At 45.0% G+C, this 20852-nt stretch overlaps 1 protein-coding gene across 7 annotated transcripts in view; it reads right to left on the bottom strand.

Annotated features, from left to right (window-relative positions):
• The window catches only part of MLLT10 (MLLT10 histone lysine methyltransferase DOT1L cofactor), a 310090-nt gene that overhangs the window by 66506 nt on the left and 222732 nt on the right, over positions 1 to 20852 (bottom strand). For 6 of the 7 annotated variants that reach the window (XM_075922496.1, XM_075922495.1, XM_075922498.1 and 3 more), the window contains 2 exons: positions 16569 to 16757; positions 10902 to 11080 (listed from right to left, as the gene is read on the bottom strand). In XM_075922496.1, coding sequence (XP_075778611.1) covers positions 10902 to 11080; positions 16569 to 16757 — 368 coding nt within the window. The remainder of the gene's footprint in view (positions 1 to 10901; positions 11081 to 16568; positions 16758 to 20852) is intronic. The other variant, XM_006119517.4, reaches the window with a different exon arrangement.

Genomic DNA, 20852 nt, shown 5'->3' with positions numbered 1-20852 from the left:
TCACCATTAATTACATAATGACACCCAAGCCATTTTGCGAAAGCTATAGCAATGAAAAATGGTTTAATTTAAATTATTAGACAGATTAAGCATTTTAACTCTAAGTTGATTTAAAATGAAGTTTAATAAACTATGTAAAATACTAATTTATGTCCAACACCAAAGGTTTCAATGTTTTCTTTACTTATGGCGGGGTGGGAAAACTATCAGTTGGGGACCACACAAGTGACAAGCAAAAAAAACTACTACAAAACCCCACAACCCTCTGATCCTGACCCACGCCCCAATCCCCAATTCCACCATTACCTCCTCACCCCAACCCTCCCACCCCCAATCTCCCATCCCTCCCATGGGGTCAGAGGGTGGTACTGGCTCTGTGCGGGGGTCCCTGTGCTGCCTGGTGGAAACAGGCAGGGATCTGGGGCGGCTCTCAGGGACACCGGGGTGGGGGGAGGACTTCCCCACTCCATTGCTTCCTTTTCGCATAGCCCCGCCACTGCCTCATCACCCCCCAGGCCTTGACACCCAAAGCCCCCCTTGCCTATCTCACATGGTGGTGGCTGCTCAAAGACAGTCCCAGCCAGGTTCTGGGAACAGGTCCCCACAGCATGCATGCTCTGTGCTGGGTCCCTTCTCCACGGAAGCAGGGTCCCTTCCCCATTGCTTCCTTTCCCCCCAGCTCCGCTGCATGCCAGTAGGGCCGGGGCAAGAAGAGCAGCGGCAGCATGCAGGCGGGGGTGAGGCCTCAATCCTGCAGGGGGGAAACTGTCCTGACTCTGCATAGGATCCCAGTACCGCCCAGCGGATAGGAAGCTGGGCGGTTTTTGGGGACTCCATGGTGGATGTGAGTCGGGGCTTTCTTCACCTCCCCCAGTCACGTATGCCTGGAAGCCGGAGGTGATGTTCCAAGCCTCATGGCTGTGCAGACTGCGGGGTGTGGAAAAAGGGGCTCACAGCTCCAGTTACAGGCTCAGTGTGCCACTGAAAATTGTCTCGTGTGCCACACGTGCCATAGGTTGCCAACACCTGCTCTATAGGGAATGAAGTATCATCTTTCTACCCCTTAAGCTAGGGATGGGCTAGAGGGCCTCAATGGGCTGCACCCGGCCCACCAAGTGGGTTGATCCAGCCTGCAGAGGCCCTGCCACTCTCCTGTCCCCAAGCCAATCACGGCCCAGGGAGCATGAGGCGCTTAGGGTCAACCCTGGCGGGTGACTAAGCGCTGTGCGCCTGAGAGCAGGGAGCAAGAGACTGTGACCTGGGTGTGGGGAAAGCGCGCAATCAGGGCTTGGGGGCAGCAGGAGTGCGTGAAGTCTCCTCCCACTTTGCTCCCATACAGCAGGGAGTGTGTGGTGCTCAGAAGCAGGACAAGGGCAGGAAGAGACTTTGTGTGCATTCCCCCCATTCCCCAGCCCTGATTGGCCTGGGGGTGACGGGGAACATGCAAAGTCTCCTCCCACTGCCAGAGGCACAGGCACCTAGAGGGAACTTCCAGCTGGTGGTTCTCTCTGGGGTGGGGGCAAAGACTTCACGAGATCTCCCACCCCCAGACTAATCTCAGTCTGTGGGCAGGGAGGCAGGGAAGCACGGAAGTGTTCTTGCCCTCCCCTTCCACCTGAGGCCCCATCCTTTCCAAGGCGGCCCAGAGCCACTTCAAAAATTTCTGAAGTGGCCTTTAGTCAAAAATTATTATTCATCCTTGCCTTTAGCTATAAGGAGAACCGAGGCTGGTGTTTGCCATAGGGCTATACAGGCAATTGGAAATAAAGGAAAAGGAGACTGCTAAACCATGCACAACCATTGGGAGCATGGTGGCAGAGAGTCATTTTGCCTGCAGATAAGAGCAGAAACACTATATGATTCATTATTCAAGTTGTGTACTGAATAAAAGCATAAGTTTGGGAAAGGAGGAAGAGGAGAGGGGAGAAAGTAGTATGATTATGTAATAAATACTCATAAGGAGTCAAAATAATTAATACTGGCATTTCCTAATTTGTTAGTATTTCACTTTCCAAACTTAATATTCTTCTAATTCAACCTTTTGCACAGAATTTGCACATTTTCTGTGTGTGTGATGCTGTGGGTTTTTTTTAATTGAAAAACTAGACATATAAGCATGGGCATCAGTTTATCTGTCTGACAATCCTAAATGAAGCGATTCTGAGACTATGCATTTGGATTTGTAGGGAAGTATAGTTTAGCGCTTAAAAAGGAACCAGAAGGTACCATTTTTGAGTTCCCTTTAAAAACAAACAAAACCAGTGTTTTGTATTTACACTGTAGTCATTCGCCAGTGGACCTTAAAGCACTGGCTTTGAGTAGAGAAGATGGGTATACAAAAATAATATGTCTAACACTAATGACCATAATATTTTCCATTAATATGTTTACCATATTAGTTGTTTACACTGTGCAACTTCTAATTTATAGTCATTGCTATGAACTACAATTTTCCCCCATTTGTAAAATATATTGGGTTACTTTATTTTTTTATTGTTGCTTTCACTCTCATCCCTTCTTAACAAGGACAGTTTTAAACCACCATAGCCTTCTTTCCTGATTGTAGATTTGTGGCATTTTGGGCAGCTAGTAAAATATTTGTTAACTCCTAATCATTATTGATACTAAGTATTTCCTCTCAATCACTTTCGCTCATAATAGTTTTCAGCCCTGGGAAATTGATCTCCTAGTCCTGGTCTATGCTAAGAAGCTATTTTGAAATAACCCCCTCCTCCTAATTTCAAACTAACAAATGGACCATCCACACTACCAAGCTCGTAATTTCAAAACAACAGGCTGGTTATTTTGAAATCTATACTCCTGGTTTCCTCAGGGAATAACACTAACTTTGAAATTGTTATTTCGAAATAGCATTAGTGTGGATGATCTAGTGCTGCTAATTTGAAATAATTAGCCACTCACAGCTGCACATGTGGCCACTCTGGCCACACCTGCCAGCTTCACCATTCTCCTTCTCCTGCAGAGCTAAAACAGCAAGCTGCAGGAGAAGAGAGGGCTACTCACCTTCTTCAGCAACTGATGTTCTTTGAGATGGGGGTCCCTGTATGTGTTCCATCTTAGGTGTTTTGGCTTCGCAGAGTGCCCAGCCAGAAGATTTCAATAGCAATGCTAGTGACAGGTAGTTCGCACAAGCACAACACACTCCACGCGCTGGGCTACTAATGCGCATGCGTGGGCTACGATTCCTTCAGTTCCTTCTCTGCCCTGGTAGGGATGCATGATGATGCGCTGAAGCACAGGGGAGGAAAGGTAGGTGGTGGAGAACCCACAGGGACACCTATCTCAAAGAACCTCAATTACTGCAAAAAGTAAGTAACCCTCTCTTCTTCTTCGAGGAGTGTCCCTGTGGGTGCTCCACCTAAGGTGATTATGAAGCAGTGTGTCCACTGGAGGCACCTAGTGTCCTCACGGACAGCCGTGAGGATGGAGTGACCGAACAGGGTTCCACTAGAGAGATATGAGTTGAGGGCGTAATGGGTCAACAAAGTATGAGCGGACGACCAGGTAGCTGATTTACTGCTATCTGACAGGAATGCCCTAGATATATGCAGCTGATGCAGCCATGGCTCTGGTTGAACATGCACTAAGTTGTGCAGGCGATTCTTTGCTGAAGGATGATTAGCTACTCTCATGCACTCCACTATCTATTTGGAGAGTCTCAGAGGAAATAGGGAGTCCCAGAAATGGTTCAAGCAGTTGAAATAAATAATCTGTTGGTTCTACGGATGTGTGGTTCTATCTATGTAGAACATGATGGTCCTGCAGAGGTCAAGGCTATGAAGCGTTACTTGAGCCGTGTTGTCATGAGGTTCAGGAAAGAAGACAGGTAAGTTGATGGGTTCATTGCAATGGAATGTTGAGGGGACCTTTGGCATGAACTTGGGGAGAAGCCGAAGTACAACTTTGTCTTTATGGAAGACGGTGAATGGTGAGTCTATCATTAGGGTCCCGATTTCTCCAACTGTTTTGGCAGATGTTATAGCCACAAGGAAGGCCACATTCATGGAAAGGTGGACCAATGTTGGTGGACCAAGAGGTAGACCAAGGTTGCCATCGCCTTGAAGAGCTTTCTTGTTAGGGCCCTAATAATGAGATAGAGGGTCCAGGTGGGGACTGGTGGTTTGATGGGCAGGTAGGTGTATTGCAGGCCTTTAAGAAATCTTTTAGTTATCGGGTTTGTGAACATCGATGTATTGTCTATTGGTTGGTGTAGAGCTGTGATTGCAGCAAGATGGATTTTAAGGAAGCTCAAGGAAAGGCCCAAGTTCTTAAGCTGAGTGATGCATTGCAAGACTGCAGGTAGTGGAGCTGAGGCCGCATCAAGGTTGTTTCTTTGGGACCAAGCAGAGAAGCATCACCATTTGTACAGGTAAGATTTCCAAGTGGATGTTCTATGGCTGTTGAGGAGAATTTCTTGGACTTGATTTATGCATTTTGATTCTAGTGGAGTGAGCCACTGAGAAATCATGCCTAGAGCTGGAAAAGGTGATGGACGCGACTGCAGTGTGGGGTGAGAAGATGCTATGGCTGCTTGGATGACATTTGGAGCAGGTAAGAGTACCACTTTTGTCTCGGCCATCCGGGTCGATGAGGATAACATTGGCCCTGTCCATTCAAATTTTGTTGACCACTTGATGGAGAAGAGGTATTAGTGGAAAAGCACAGAGGAGTTCTATGCCCCAGTGGATTGTGAATGCATCTCTCGAGGAGTGTGAGCCAATGCCTGCACAAACAGTATTGCGAGCCCTTTCTGTTGGTATGAGTCGCAAAGAGGTCTATCTGGGGAAAACCTCAACATTGGAAGATTTGGTGTAAGATGGTGGGGTCCATTTCCTACTCATGGCTGGAGGAGAAGTTCCTGCTGAGAGTGTTCGCTGTTATGTTGTCTTTGCCTGAGAGGTGTGAGGCAATTAGCGTTATGTTGTGTACAATACACCACATCCAGAGGCGGACTGCTTCCTTGCAGAGGAGGTAAGATCTGGCCCCTCCCTGCCTGTTGATGTAAAACATTGCAGCTTGGTTGTCTGTAAAAATCTGTACAGTGGAGTTGGAGATGTGGTCTTGGAAGTGCCAGCAAGCGTAGAACACCGCACAGAGCTTGAGGGTATTGATATGTAGAATGGTCTCTGTGGGCAACCATCAGTCTTGTGTGGTAAGGGTACCTAGGACCCCTGTACACACATTTTCTGTGTTCGACCACGAAGGGAGCGAGTTTCTGATGGTGAGTGCACCAAGACCAGCTTGAGAAGGCTCTCTCTCCTCGGTCTGTGGACTGTAATGAGCCAATGTTGTAGCGGCCTCATGTATAGTCTAGCATGAGGGACTACCATGGTGGTGGCTGCCATGTGGCCTAAGAGCTGGAGACATGCTCTGGTGGGTAGTTGGGGAGCGGTGCAGTAGAGCTGGATGAGTTCCCATATGGCTAGGAATCTGTGATGGGGCAAAGATGCAGTGACAGTGATGCAGTCTAAGCAGTCCCCTATGAACTCTAGCACCTGGGCTGGCTGGAGTTGACACTTCGAAAGGTTTATCTGGAGACCCAGGGATCAAGAGTTCCTTGGTTGTACTGAATGACTTTTGTGTTTTTCGAAGGGAGTCAGCTCTTATAAGGCAGTCATCCAGATAAGGGAAGATGGACACTCCCTGTCTACACAGATGAGCCACAACTACTGCCAGTACCTTGGAGAATACCCTCAGCATGGTGGAAAGGCCAAAGAGGAGTACCATGTACTGGAAGGGTTGTCCATCCGCAGTAAATCTGCGATACTTCCTGTGTACGAGGTGGATAGGCACATGGAAATATGCATCCTGGAGGTCAAGAGTCACCAACCAGTCATCTTTGTTGAGGGAGGGAATGATGGTGGAGAGGATTACCATGCAGAAGTGTTGGGAAAGAACATGCCTGTTGAAGCCTCTGAGATCTAAGATTGGCCTCCATTCCCCGACTTCTTTTCGATGAGGAAATACTGGGAATAGAAGCCAGTGTTGCGGTACTGATGGGGAATGTGTTCCACTGCTTTGATGGAGAGAAGGAGGTCGATTTCTTGGCATAGGATAGACTCTTGAGATGGGTCCCTGAAGAAGGATGGGGTGGGTGGTTGGGGTTTTGGGATGGACAGAAAAGATATGTAGTACTCACTCTTTATGATGTCCAGGACCCACTTGTCAAATGTTATGAAGCACCAGTGATGATGGAAAGGTGCTAGGCGTTGTGTGGATACTGGCATGAAGGACAGGAGAGGAAAGATGAATTTGACGACTTCCGACCTGAGCTTCAAAACGTTTGTCTGTTATTAGAGGGCTGGGACAGGGCAAGCTGGTTGACGGGGTAGACTTATGTCCTGGCGGTGTCGCTTTCTCTAGTTGTACTGCCTCTGTGGGTGAGCAAAGAGGGCAGATCTGTATCTCAGGGTATAACCTTTGTTTTGTTTTCGTTTTGACACAAAAACCTGAATGCCCAGTGTACGAAGAGTGGCCCTAGAGTCTTTCAAGGAGTGCAATAAAGTGTCAGTAGACTCCGTGAAGAGCTTTAGGCCCTCAAATGGGAGGTCATCTACCCTTTTCTAGACTTCCTTTGGAAAGCTAGATGTGGAGCCAGGATGCTCTCTTCATCATGACCACGGCTGTAAGAGTCAAGTGGAGTCAAGCTGCAAGGTGTCAACAGAGTCAAGGGCTCTGTAGGGCTGTCCTGGCCATTGGGGCACCCTCATTTGTGTTGGCTTTAAACTGTTCCCTTTTCTGTTCTGAAATATATTGAATAAAAATGGATATCTGTTCAAAAATGTGATGTTTATATCTTACTAACATAGCAGTATAGTTTGAGATCCATAGCTGGAGGGAGAAAGGAGTAGGCTTTTCTGCCCATAAGGTCAAGTCATTTCCATTCCTTATCAAAGGAGTGGATTTGGCTATGGTGTGTTTGGTCCTCTAGTTAGCAGTATCTACTATGAGGGAATTGGGAGGGGTGTGTGTGAAGAGAAACTCCATAACCTGAGAGGAGACATAGTATTTTCTATCTGCCTTCTTGCCCACTGGGGATATGGTGGCGGGTGTTTGCCATAGTTATTTAGCGGGATCCATGAGGGCAGAGTCCATGGGTAACACTCATTTAACCGCTGGTGTGACGAGTAAGATGCTGGTGAGCTTATATTGGGTGTCAGGCTGTGTCATTAATGAAATTTCTAATACATGAGCTACCCTTTTAAAGAGGTCCTGGAAAATCCTGGAATCATTACCTGCTAAAGGAGGCGATAGCATGAAGGCATCCTCCAGAGGGCAAGAAGACAACTGAGTTGGTGGGTGAGATGAATCAGAGTCATTGTCCCTGAAAGGGTGATCAAAATCGGTTTGATACCCAAACACATCTACGGAGGTCACCGATGAGGGTCTCGAGTGGACCTGTTCAGCATGATGGTATTGCTGCTGCTGCTGCTGGTGTGTTTAGAAAGATGCCCAGGGATCCCAATAGGACCAAGTAGGAGGCATGAGCATAGGTGGCGGTAGCCATTGGGTGAGGTGCCACAGAGGTATAATGGATTGTGGCTGAACCGTCTTCTTCTTAGGGGATAACATGGTGTTTAGAAGAGAGGCAGCTTCTTCCTCACTTCATAAAGGAAGTGCAGAAGCTGCTAGAGTTGCTGGAGAGAACCTGGCTAGTGCTGAGGAGGCATCAGTACTGAAAGGTGGAGTTGTGGGTAGTGAGGTGGCTTTAGCTGGTCTGCAGATATAAAAGAAAAGATTGGAGACACAGTAGGCAGGAGGTAATGTGCCTTTTGACTAGCTCAGTACCAGGGAAGGCGCACGCGCTGACTGTGTTGAGTGTGCTGCTTTTGTGAAACTGATATTTTTATAAATAGCGAAGCACAGTGCTGAGTATGCCAGATTTACCGGGCTAGCCCTGGGTTTTTCTGCCGCAGGGGGTTTAGGCTTGTTAGCCTATTTTGGCATTGTGGCCAGGTCCTGGGACCTTCAGGGTGTAGTGAGTGATCACAGCCCGGTAAGCTCTTGTCCGGAGCCCCCATAGGGGGCAGAACTGGCTTGGATTTCTGGGATTTCCCTTTCTTAGGTGAAAGGGATTCCCTATTAGCGTCTGCATGTGGTCTCTTAGATTGTTTAGAGGTTGCAAAGCTCGCAGCTGAAACCACTAGAGCTGCCTTATGTGACATCGTCGTTGTGAGGGTTTAAGCAGGGATTCAGGGTAACCCCGGGTCTGCATTTGGTTTAAGTGACGGTTCAAGTGAGAGAAGTTTCAGTTACGGCTCTCTAGCTTTGTGTGCCCCAGCTGTCAGGGCATCTATGATGGGCACGATGAATCATGCCGAAGTTCTCCCCCAGGCAGCGGAGATAAAATGAATGCCCTTGGGAGCACAGAATATACAAGTGGCAAAAAATATATAGCGATCGAAGCCAGCAGACTGTGGTGTGAGTCAGGGAGGGGGAGTGTCGTGAGGAGCTTTCCGAGGAATTTTTTTTCTTGGAACAATGTAAATGAAATGAAAATGCGGAGAGAGAACCCCTTTGGGCCGATCCCCATGAGGGGAAAGCCAAAGGCAGTGAGCCTCCGCATATCTGTGGCTCCATGGTTGATCACAAAGAAAAAAAAATTTTTTTATTCCTATAAAGTAAAATAGAAACAGTTTGAAGGCTAAAGCTAACTAAAATCTATGATAACAAAGCTAACTATCTGTCTCAAGAGCTCAGTGTAGAGCGCACTGCAGGTTCCAACCAATGCCGGTGGTGGCAGAGAAGGAACTGAAGGGATAGTAGCCCGTGCATGAGCATTAGCTGCCTGGAGCGTATAGTGTGCTGCGCATGTGTGAATTACCTGTCACTATCACTGCTATTGAAATCTTCCAATCGGGCGCGCTGCAGCACCCAAACACCTATGGTGGAGCACCCACAGGGACACTGCTAAAAAAGATGAGGAGCTTGTGGCATATGGCCAGCATGGCAAACCCTGTGCCATACAGCCAGAGCCAACGGAGCCATGGCAGACCTCAACACTCCCTCTGAGGGCTGTCACTGGCCAGAGATGCTTGAGAGCTCTGGCCTGGATTGGTGGGGAGAGTCTGGACCTCATCGAGAAGTGAGAGAAGGAGACCAAACTCCGGCACCTCCACACCAGGAAAAGGAATGCTGAGGTCTATGGTTGGAGGGCCACCACCAGCCTGGCCAACAAAAGCCACGCCTGGACCCTTGACCAGGTCTGGATGACAATAGAAGAGGTCCAGCAGGCCTACAAGTCCAGGAAGCAGAGCAGACGCATTGGGGTGGCACCACACACATGTTGCTATTACAAATAGTTCAGTGCCATCCTGAGAAGGGAGGCCAGTCACAGCTGGGCCCTCCCTGGCGACCGGCAGTAAGTGGGAACAGCTGTGTGTATATAGGGAAAGTTACAGAACTCAACTGAAGTGCTTTCTCCAGGTTCGTCCAAAGCCTGGGAGACATCCTAGGAGGGGGAGGACTGGCTCCAGGGTGAGGAGCAGGTCCTGACTGGCAGGCATGGCCGTCTCTCTGGCCACTGCTGCTGTCTCCTCCATAACCCCACTCTCATGGAGACTGACATTGGGAGTGTCCTGGCTAGACTCAATGACAACGGAGTGGGGGCAGGATTAACAAGGTTGCGCCAGGCTCTCCGGGGAGGGGAGAGGCTGCACCCAGGAAGAGGCCGGGTAAAAAGCCACAGCTGCTATGGCTCTCTCCCCAGCCACTGGGAAAAGGAGGAAAGAGGAGAGCTTGGCTGTAGGCAGCCCCAGCTCTCAAAGTGGGCCCTGGGAATCGCCAGGCTGGGATTGGGTGGGGTTTGGCCCCGGTGGACACGGAATGACATCACTTTATCATCCCACAGGAATTGAGAGAGAGAGAGAGAGAGAGAAAAAATATGAAAATGTACATGCTCCATTTGAATCATTGCTCTGAGGTTGGGCTGGAGATCAGGGGTTCATATGCAGGCTGCCCTGTGGGGAGAGGATTATCCCACCCCCCACTCACAACAGGAGCTTGGGGCAAAGTGAGAAGCACCTCTCCATGGCAGATGCAGCTACAGCAGATACAGCCAGGGGAGACCTGCATGTCCCCCAGCTGTGGCAAGTCTACGTTCATCTGCTTTCTGTGTTCACCAACAAGACCAAGGAATGCAGCAAACTTTCCTCTCACTCCCTGATGAAAGGGAACAGAAACCAATGTTCCCAAATGAATGGGGGAAGGGAGGGGAGAGAGAGAGCTGTAGCCCCCTGTCCTTCCTATAGGGCACCTGGAGGCTCAGGGGTGAGACAGTCTTGTACCAAGGGGAGAAGGGGTACGTTGCCTGACAGCCCCTTTCACCTGCCTACTGATTCGATTTTCTCTTTTATGAGAAGCAATCCCATTCCAGGCACATCCAATTTTTCTGACACAACCAAACCCTTACCTTGCTTTAAGTTATAATACTAGGAAGCTGTATACTACATTTGGTGGTCCTCGCTCTTACTGTTTAAGAGGAGTTATTAGACAGACTCTCTCAAATATATATTAAGCAGTTATCACAATATTATGAACAGCAAGATGAATTGTGGTTACAATACCCTAACTTGTGCTGATATCACAATAATATTGTTATTACTTTATTCTTCCTTTATTTTTAAATATGCACCTGTTTACTCTCAAACCTAAACTGTAGACTCTCTGAGGCGGGGATGGTCATTTCATAGGCCCTGTAAGCATGACAATAACTCATCACCACCATTACCAACAAACAACATTTCTTTTTAAAAAATACAGTGGTTATTCCCAATAACCTTTTCCCACACAAATGCAGGGGAAATCTTTAATGGTTTAAAACTGAAAATAAACAGCTAAGATGAATATTTTTACCTATCCAAATGCCTGTGATGATTTACCTGAGTTGTAGCAACAACAGTAGTTATAGAAGCTGTAGCTGAAGGTGACAAAGCCCCCACTTGCTGCAGGTGACTAGAAGCCTGATGAGGTAAATGAGAATTGGAAACGGGAGTGCTAGGTCCTGAGCCAGATACCGCATTTGGAAAGGATACTGCTACATCATTGCTGCTATAAATACCTGAAAAATAACACCAAATGTTTTATACAAAATATTCTCTCTTGTATTCATTAGTAGCCATGAATATTTACCACAGAAAATGAATATAGCCAGTTAAATAAAAAAGCTGAAATCAAGATTATTTAAAGAACATTACAGAAAATTATTGGGATACGAATTTCATCCAAAATGATAGAAATATTCTCAACTCCAGAATATTTCAAAACTCAAACACTTGCTTTGATTTAGCAGTATTTTTTCTAAAATATCACAATATGATTTTTATATGCCATATCAAATACATCTAAATATTAGCACTACTACAATTTGCTGCTAAAAGATTTGCTTTCAACACAGCATGTAATCAGCTTACTAACTTCAATGAACTACAACGTTGAAATTAGCAAAGAATTGTGCATTTTATTGTACAACTGAAAAAGGAATAATTTATATGAAAACATGTTTTTTCTGAAAATAAACAAACACCAATTCTGTCCTACAGACATTTTCAAAAACACAAATGTTATAAGAGTATTCCTGAAGTTTAAGAAAGGTTACCTGTGTATTTTTAAAATAAAACTGACAGACAAGTCTGAGCACGGAGTGACCAGATTTGATGGAAGAAGTGGTGGTATTCCCATTTACTCAAAAACCTAAATGCCACACAAACATCAAGGCTGTGTCAAGACTGGCAAGTTTTTCCGCAAAATCTTCTGGTTTTGCGGAAAAACTTGCCAGCTGTCTACACTGACCGCTCGAATTTCCAGAAAAGCACTGACGATTTCCTGTAAAAACATCAGTGCTTTTCCGGAAATACTATGCTACTTCCGTTCAGGCAAAAGTCTTTTTCCGAAAGACTTTTGCGCGAAAGGGCCAGTGTAGACAGCATAGTATTGTTTTCCGCAAAAAAGGCGATCGGGGCTTTTTTGCAGAAAACCGCGTCTATATTGGCCATGGACGCTTTTCTGCAAAAAGTGCTTTTGCGGAAAAGCATCCTGCCAATCTAGACGTGCTTTTCCGAAAATGCTTTTAACGGAAAACTTTTCAGTTAAAAGCATTTTCGGAAATTCATGCCAGTCTAGACGTAGCACAAGAGAGACACAAAATGCTGCAAGACTCACGATTAAATCATCAGAGTTGGCATCTCTGTAACGTTAATGTTCCCATAAATGGTAACTGGGAGGAGAGCACTTGGGTCTAGAAGTCTCTGCTACACCCAGGTAGTTCAGACACATTTCTATCTGAGGCTAAGGCTACATCTACACTTAACATTAAAGCCCTGCTGTGGCCGTACTTTAAAGTTAAAGTATGGCCACAGCACCAATACCATGAGAGAGTTCTTGCTGCACTATGTAAACCACCTAAACAAGGAGCATGGCTCCCAGCACTGAGAGTACAACTACACTGCATGCTTATTTCGTAATATGCTATTCCAGAATAGTTATTCCAAAATATCTTATTTTGAAATAGCTTGTCTACACTGCAGGGAAGCCTCAAAATTAGTCCAAGGCAGGCTTCCCTAATGTAGATGCCCTATCTTGATTCAGAGCCCCTGAGGCACTGGGAAGGAATAACTTAGAATAGCCCTGGTGAGGGGCTATTTTGAAATAGCAGCAGTGGAGCGTCTACACATGTCTTATATTGAAATGGCTCTCTCGGAATAGGCGTTATTCCTCATAGAATGAGGTTTACAGATTTCGGAATAAGCCGTCTGTTATTTCAAAATTATTTTGAAATAATGGAATGGCTGTGTAGATGTTCACACTGTTATTTCAAAATAACACTAGTTATCTCGAAATAACGGTGCAGTGTAGACACTCTCTAAGAGCCAATTTACACTAGGACTATGTCTACACTGCAGACTTTTTGCACTAAAATGGACATCAGAGCTTTCTTGCACAAGAGAACGTCCACAATGCCATGAATGTTCTTGTGCAAAAGCACATCTCTTGCGCAAAAGCATATCGCAAAACAGCTCTTGCACAAAAAGCCTGCAGTGTAGACATAGCCCAGCACTTTACAGCATTGTAACTTACTGTGCTTCGCATGGTTGTTTTTTCAAACCCTGGAGACAGAAAGTTGCAGCACAGATAAGAGGCAGGGTAGACATGGCCTTAGCCAGAAGACAAGAAACAGATTAGATTTTTCAGCCATTCCATATTAGGCTTTTTAGCAACTATTAAGAATCTTACAACATTAGCAGTAGGTGCTGCAACTCCTAGTTTAGTTTGACTTTAGGACAGAGAATAAATTTTGCAAGATAAAAGCTTCCATCATGAATTTTAATGTCCATGGAATGAAAAACTTTATGGCAATTTTTTCAAAAAGACCAACAATCATTTAATTTTTCTAATTCATCCAAAACAGGCTTGGTAACAAAATATACAATGAGCCTGACTATTTGCTACTTCTATAAAATTTAATTTTAGGAGGAATTTCTCTCATTACCTTAAAACGGGGGTCTACAACCTATGGCTCAGTATGGAACCAAATACGCTACTTTTGTAATTTCCTAAATACAAGCAACTTTTTAAATTAAAGTGAAAAATTAATTCAAAATTTTTAAAACCCCATAATTATTCATTTCAAATTTTTTTGTCTATTTCACCTTTAACTGTTCATCCAGTCTCTCTACTCATTGGGGGTCATGTGTATACTCTTTTTATTTGAGTGGTCGAGAAATCTTTCCATCATCATAGGTGATGGTGAACTTTGTGACTTCCCAAAGGTAAAAATGGTGAAGAGAAAGAGAGATGAGTACCAACATTTTCAAAAGGAGAAAACAACTTCTATGCATTTGTGGAGAAGTCTGGATCTCCACACTGTCTCATTTGTAGTGAGACATTGTCCTCAAACAAAAAAAACTGAATTTAGAATGGCATTTCATGACAAAATATGCAGCATTGGTTACAAAATACTCTGTGGGTGACACACGGGGAAAAAAGCCTGTGAGGAGCTGCAGTGAAAAATGAACACTGGACAAAATAGCATGCTGGCATGATCACAAAAAGGTGGGAGCTTAAACTCTGCAAGTTTTGCAGGCTCATACAGCATTATTTGATAAGGGAACCCCTTTCACAGACAGGGATTACATAAAGAGATGCATGCTAAAAATTGTCATGAACTATTTGATGAGTTTCACAACAACGACAAAAATCTTACAGAAAATTCAAGACATTATCAGCAAAAACAGTTCATGACAGATCTGAAAATGGCCCATCAAATCAACAAGGAACAAATACAAAAAGGAACAAACGCACAAAGAAAATACATGAAGAAATACATGACTGCAGTGAAAAATCAAACAAGGGGCGAAGACATCTGTGATGAATTTTGTGAACAAGAAAGAAATACAGTTGGATAATCATATGTCTGTGTATATGAACGATGCATCTAGCATTGTTGGCAAATTCAGGGAATTCCTTACTCTTTTGTCAGAACAGCTGAACTGCCTGTTTCTAAATTTTCATTGCATTGTGCATCAGGAGGCACTTTGTGCACAATCTTGTGGAACCAAACTCAGAAATGTAATGAGACTGGTCATTTGCACTGTCAGTTTGATTCTTGCAAGAGCCCTTAATCATCGTCAATGTCAGCTACTACTCAAGGAAGTAGATTCTGAATACCCAGAGGTACTAATGCACAGCAATGTTCACTGGTTATCTTGTGGCAAAGTTTTGTCTTGTTTTGCAGCCTGCATGAACGAGATTAAGCCATTTTTTTATATGAAGGCTGTCAAACATGCCAAGCTTTCTGACTGTGATTCATTACTCAAGTTTTACTAACTCGTCAACATTACTGATCATTTGAATGAGTTAAACCTTAAGCTACAAGGGCAAGGAAATACAGTCTTGCCTCTGCAGCAGTGTTTAGATTTGAGTCAAAATTAACTGTCTTCATCAAAGATATTAAGACGAGCAGACTGGCATATTTTGAAAGATTACGAATGTTTTCTGATTCGTATCAGAAGCTGTTTCTTGACTACATCCCTCTTTCGACAGAGGGATGTAAACTAGACACATTGAAATTGCAAATGAAGCAAGGATTTAAATATCCTGTGCTTCATTTGCATAATCACGTCATGACGCTCTTTCCAAAAATCGCCATTTCAAAAGTAAAACCGCAGTCTAGACGCAGTTCTTTCAAAACGGCAGGCTTTTCTGAAAGATCCTGTACAGCTCAAAAAATGAGGTTTACGGGCTCTTTAGAAAAAGCCTGACGTTTCTGAAAGAACCGCATCTAGACTGCCATTTTACTTTCAAAATGGCACTTTTTCAAAAGAGCGCCATGACACGATTATACAAATGAAGCATGAAATATTTAAATCCCCGCTTCATTTGCAATTTCGACATGTCTAATTTACATCCCTCTGTCAAAAGAGGGATGTAGTCTAGACACAGTCAGAGAGAGAATCCAAACAACAGACCTGATTTGCAGCAGCTTGCATTCAAGTCTTATTTTGCTGACTTTTGCAAACACAGTACTCTACTTTCATGATTCGTCCACATAAAGCATCCACTGAAGAACTGGGTTTGACAGTCATTCTAGGCATCTCAGCAATTTGGAAATGGAAATAGCAGATTTCAAGGACTCTGATATCTGGGTGGAAAAATTAATCAAGCTGAATTCTGATTTAGAATGTCTTGCTCGACAACATTCAGAATTGGCAAAAATGAACAAATGGGCTGACATGAAGAAATTGGAGCACAATGATAATCTGAATCTGCAAACTTGGAAAGAACTTCCTATCACATACAACACCATGTAGAATCTCAGCTTCGCCTTACTTTCAATGTTTGGCTCCACCTATATGTGTAAGCAGACTTTCTCTCATTTAAATCACATCAAAAATATTTTGTGCTCCACATTGACAGAAGATAACCTGAATGTGTGCATGAAGCTGGATTTGACCAGTTATGATGTAAAATTCAAATAAATGTGTGAAAAGATGCAGCAGCACAAGTCCCATTAAATCAGTGGTCACCAACCAGTAGATTGGGATCTACCGATAGATCTTGGAGCCTCTGACAGGTGATCTTGACTTGTTTGGCCAGGAAGCTTTCAAGAGCTGTCATTTCAGTTGTGCCTCCACTCACTGTCTTGCTGCTCCTGCCCATTGCTTTGGAACTGCCACTATGGGAGCCTCCTGCTTGCTGTGCAGGGTGTAGGAGGAAGAAGAGGAGGGTGCTGTTGTTAGGGTGTAGCTCCTCCCCCTACTTCTATACCCTATCTCCACACAGAGAGAAGGGGATGGAAGGAGCTTGGCAATGCAAATCTCTGTCACTCTCACACACTGTGTGTGTGTGTCTGTTTGTCATTCTCAAAAACACACACTGCCCTTCACTCTTATCTCCCGCCCCAAAACACGTGTGGAGGATTGTTGTTACTTCTTTCACTGCTTACAAAGTGTGTTATTTTTAGTTTTTAACTAGTCTGTGCATTTCATCATTTTCATTTCTCTTTTAGGCTTAAATTTAATTCTTTGAGTAGTGACTTCTAAAATGCCTACCTATCGGGGATGGAGCAATTATCCTTGTTGTAACTGCTACTCCTGGAAGTGGCTGGCACGTCCCTGCAGGCCCTGAGAAAGGCAGAACAGGGGTCTCCACATGCTGTCCTTGCCTGCAAACACCACTGCTGCAGCTCCCATTGATCAGTAACAGGGAACCGTGGCCAGTAGAAGCTGTGGGCTCAGTGCCTGTAGATGAGGAGCAGCACATGGTGCCATGGAGTTACTGCTGTACATGCCAGTTTTCAGGAGTGGTGCAGAACCAGGGCAGGGGTAAGCCTGCCTTAATCCCACTGCTCCACCACCTGGATGCCCTCTCCGTTAAATGGTGCCCAGCCAGAATCTGCTTCCTGAACCAATCCCAGCCCTGAACCCCCTCCTGCACCCAACCTCCTGCCCAGATGTGAGTCTCCCTGCACCCAAACTCCTTCCCAGAGCTTGAAACCCCTCCTGGACCACAATCCCCCACCCTGGGCTAAGCCCCAAGCCCCTGCCACCCTCCAAACCTCTTGGCTCAAGACCAGAGTCTTCACCCAAACCCCCTATTCCAGCCTGGTGAAAGTGAGTGAGGATGGGGGAGGAAGGGGGATGTGGAGTGAGCAGGTTGAAGCCTCAGAGAAGGGCTGGAGCAGGGGCAGAGCCTCAAAGAAAGGGCAGGAAGGAAGTGGGGCAAGGGTATTTGGGTTTGAGGTAGATCTTACATTGCAGTTAAATTGAAAAAGTAATCGTGTGGTTAAAAAGGTTGGAGCCCACTGCATTAAATAAAGTCTGTGAATATAATGTTTCAATTATGCTATTCCTAATCATCACATCAATTAACATGATGACATAACTTCTTTATATTGACATAAAATGCAAGAAAGCAGAACATTCGAAACTTTGCCTACAAGAAGTTATTGCTTCTTGCTCTTTAAAACAGAAAATCAGGAGGCACAAATGTCTGAAACCTTGTTTAATATTGCTTACACAGTAACTAACCATAGTTTCAGATTTTGAAATTAGTTCAAAACTAATGTGTTCAAAATTTAGAACAAGACTAAACTTGATCTTATTTATGAATCTACTATATCACTGAAGTACAAGAGACTACTACAAGAGACACACCTCAAGAATGCATATAGAAAACAAGATTTATTGCTGTGCACACTGAACAGATCTACTGACAAGTTTGTAGCAGAGCAAGAGTAAGGTATACTACAAATCTGTGCTTGCCAATAAGGCTATGTCTAGACTACATCCCTCTGTTGAAAGGGAGATGTAAATGAGCCCAACCGAAAGTGCAAATGAAGCGAGGATTTAAATATCCCACGCTTCCTTTGCATAGTCACATCCGATCGCTGTTTCGAAAAAGGGTATTTCGAAAGTGAAATCACAGTGTAGACACGTTTCCTCCTCCCCCCCCCTCCCCCCCGGAAGAACCCGTACTCATCATTTTTTCAGGAGTATGGGTTCTTTCGAAATAGGTGGGGGTTTTTTTTCTGAAAGAACCGCGTCTAGGCTGTGGTTTCATTTTCGAAATACCCTTTTTCTAAACAGCGATCAGACACGAATATGCAAATGAAGCATGGGATATTTAAATCCGTGCTTAATTTGCATTTTCAATCGGGCTCATTTATATCCCTCTTTCGACAGAGGGATGTAGTCTAGACAAACCCTCAATGTTATAGTCCCTTTGCTGATATACAGTAGCAGACTTCAAATCTGAAACAGTTAGTGGTAACATATAAAATGTGATGTGGTTTAAGACAGATTAGTTCAAATTAGATCTGACTAGCCTAAATTTAGAAAGTGCTGCAGCAAATAAAGGCTGTTTAAGTGGTGTGCAGGCCAAGGTTAGACAGCATACACCTTTTTCTGCTGCAGCTGTGCATTGCAGTAAACTTAAGCTTGCAATTCTTGATCTCAAAAAAACCCCACCCTCTCTTTAGAAGCCTGAGTATACATTTTGAAAGTCATTTCAATTTCTTCTATTTCAGTTCCTAAAGATGAAAAACCTCAAATTCTTACTGGTGACTGTGGCAACATTATATTCTGAATTGCTAATATGGACCTAACAGGTTAACTGGTGGCCCGGCCAGACCCATGACGCTGAGTTACCGGCTGGGGCACTCCAGCCTGGCTGAAATGGAGCAGCTTCTCAACCACAGCATGGTTCCATAGGCCCAGCCTAGCTGAAGCAGCCCACAACTGGTGGTGCAGTGGGCCCCGCCTAGTCCAACCACACCCTGTCCTAAGGGGGCTTTGGCCCCATCTGGCTAAAGCAGCCTGCAGTGCTGCGGGCCTGGCCGAGCTGGAGCAGCCCCTTCCCCACAGAATCCCAGTTAAGTGGTAAACAGTTAAACGTAACATTTAACTGGTTAACTGATTAAATAGGATTTTACATTCTTAATTGCTGGTTAGTATGAAGCTCTCTGAAGAAACTTTTTCAGGGTCTGAGGCAGTTCAAGTTGCGAGTATTTGAGGAAATCAAGACAGGCAATTCTGCAGACAGAAACTGTAGACAGATGGATGTACTCATATTGTACTTGATGTCTTTCTTTCTACCTTGAGAAATATCTCCACTTTGCAAGAGGTCTTTAGTGAAACTAACAACACTGAAAGACAACTCTGCCTCTTAAGGATGGCAAAACTGAATAGGGGAAATATTTCTGTTTCTCTGAGAACTGGCAGCAACTACTACATACATGGTTTCAATGCTTTACCTTCACACACTGTTTGACTGTTTCAAAAGACTTGGTCTACTACAATGCACTTGGAGTCAGGAGGAAATGAGAGAGCATTTACAATGGTTTCCTCTAAAATTATAATTAAGGACCATGAAATATACAAAAACTGACAGGTTTCATATATGATTAACAAAACTTTTCACCACTAGGTCTCCATATGCCCATCTGGATATTAGGGATGTTAGCTATTAGATAACTGAATAATCGTGTTACCATATGAGATCTTCATGGTTACATGACTATTCGATAGTCTCCAGGGGCAGGCTGGCAGCCAGTGAACTCCTGGCCCCACTCCAGGGGAGCCCCCAGCCACTCCACACTGCAGCCTCTTTAGCAGAGTCAGAAGCGCAGGGTGGAACGGGGAGCCAGTCCGCAAGGGGAGCCAGTTTAAAAAACAGCTCCCCTCATGGACTGGCTGCCTGGGGTGGCAGCAGCCCCTGACCATTGGGGGGTTGAAGCTCCCCACAGATAGAGGCTGCTCCATGGGATGCGAAGCAGCCACTGTCCATGGGGAGCTCAGACCCTACACGGACAGGGGCTGCTACCATGAAGTATCCTCTGCCTGTGGCGGGCTCAGGCTTGCTGCAAACGGAGGCAGTTCTGGGAAATGCAAAGCAGCCGCTGTTCGTGGAGAGCTCGAACCTACCATGGACAAAGGCTGCTACCGTGAAGCAGCCTCTGCCCGCAGGGAGCTCAGACTTCCCACAGACAGATGCTTCTTTGAGGCAGCCTCCTCTGCCTTCCCCTCCCCTTCTGCCTCTAATAGAGGCAGCAGCATATGGGGGGACGGAGGTGATACCCTAGAGCTGGTGCTAGGGGGAGCCAGCTTTTAAGATGGCTCCCCCAAGCACCAGCTCCTTCCTGCTCTCCCAGGCAGCAACAGGGGGAAATACGAGTAGACGACAAGATGAACCAATAAGTCTAGGCTTATCAGCAGTTACTCGTCTAATCAGTTAACATCCCTACTGGATATAAGCTCTTATCCTTTAGCATTACAGGTTGAACCTCCCTAGTCTAGCACTTTTGGGACCTGACTGGTACCAAACCAGAGAATTTGCCAAACCACAGGAAGTCAATATTGTAGTAAGTAGGGTACTAGCCAACTGCCAAGTCCCTGGATCTCACTCATCCTGAAGAAACTGAGTTAAGAGGTGAAGAACTATTGTTCCTCCCAACTATCCAGAAAAACCTTTTGGCATGTGATGATCAACAGAATCTGGTTCCATGCATAATGATTCTTAAACCAATTTGGAACAAATAGAAAAACTTAATGTTAACAAATCACCGGGAACAGATGGCATTCCTCCAAGGGTTCTAAAAGAACTCAAATGGGAAATTGCTGACCTATTCTATGGTTTGTAACCTATTCTTTAAATCAGCTTCCGTACCTAATGACTGGAAGGTAGCTAACATGACACCAATATTTAAAAAGGGCTCCAGAGGTGATCCTGGCAATTACAGACCGGTAAGTCTAACTTCAGTACCAGGCAAATTAGTCGAAACAATAGTAAAGAATAAAATTGTCAGGCACGTAGGAGAACATAATTTGTTGGACAAA

Source organism: Pelodiscus sinensis, chromosome 2 (genome assembly GCF_049634645.1).
Source record: "Pelodiscus sinensis isolate JC-2024 chromosome 2, ASM4963464v1, whole genome shotgun sequence".
NCBI lineage: Eukaryota > Metazoa > Chordata > Testudines > Trionychidae > Pelodiscus > Pelodiscus sinensis.
Note: the sequence above shows the minus strand (reverse complement) of the source record. Positions and strands in the feature narration are given on the sequence as shown.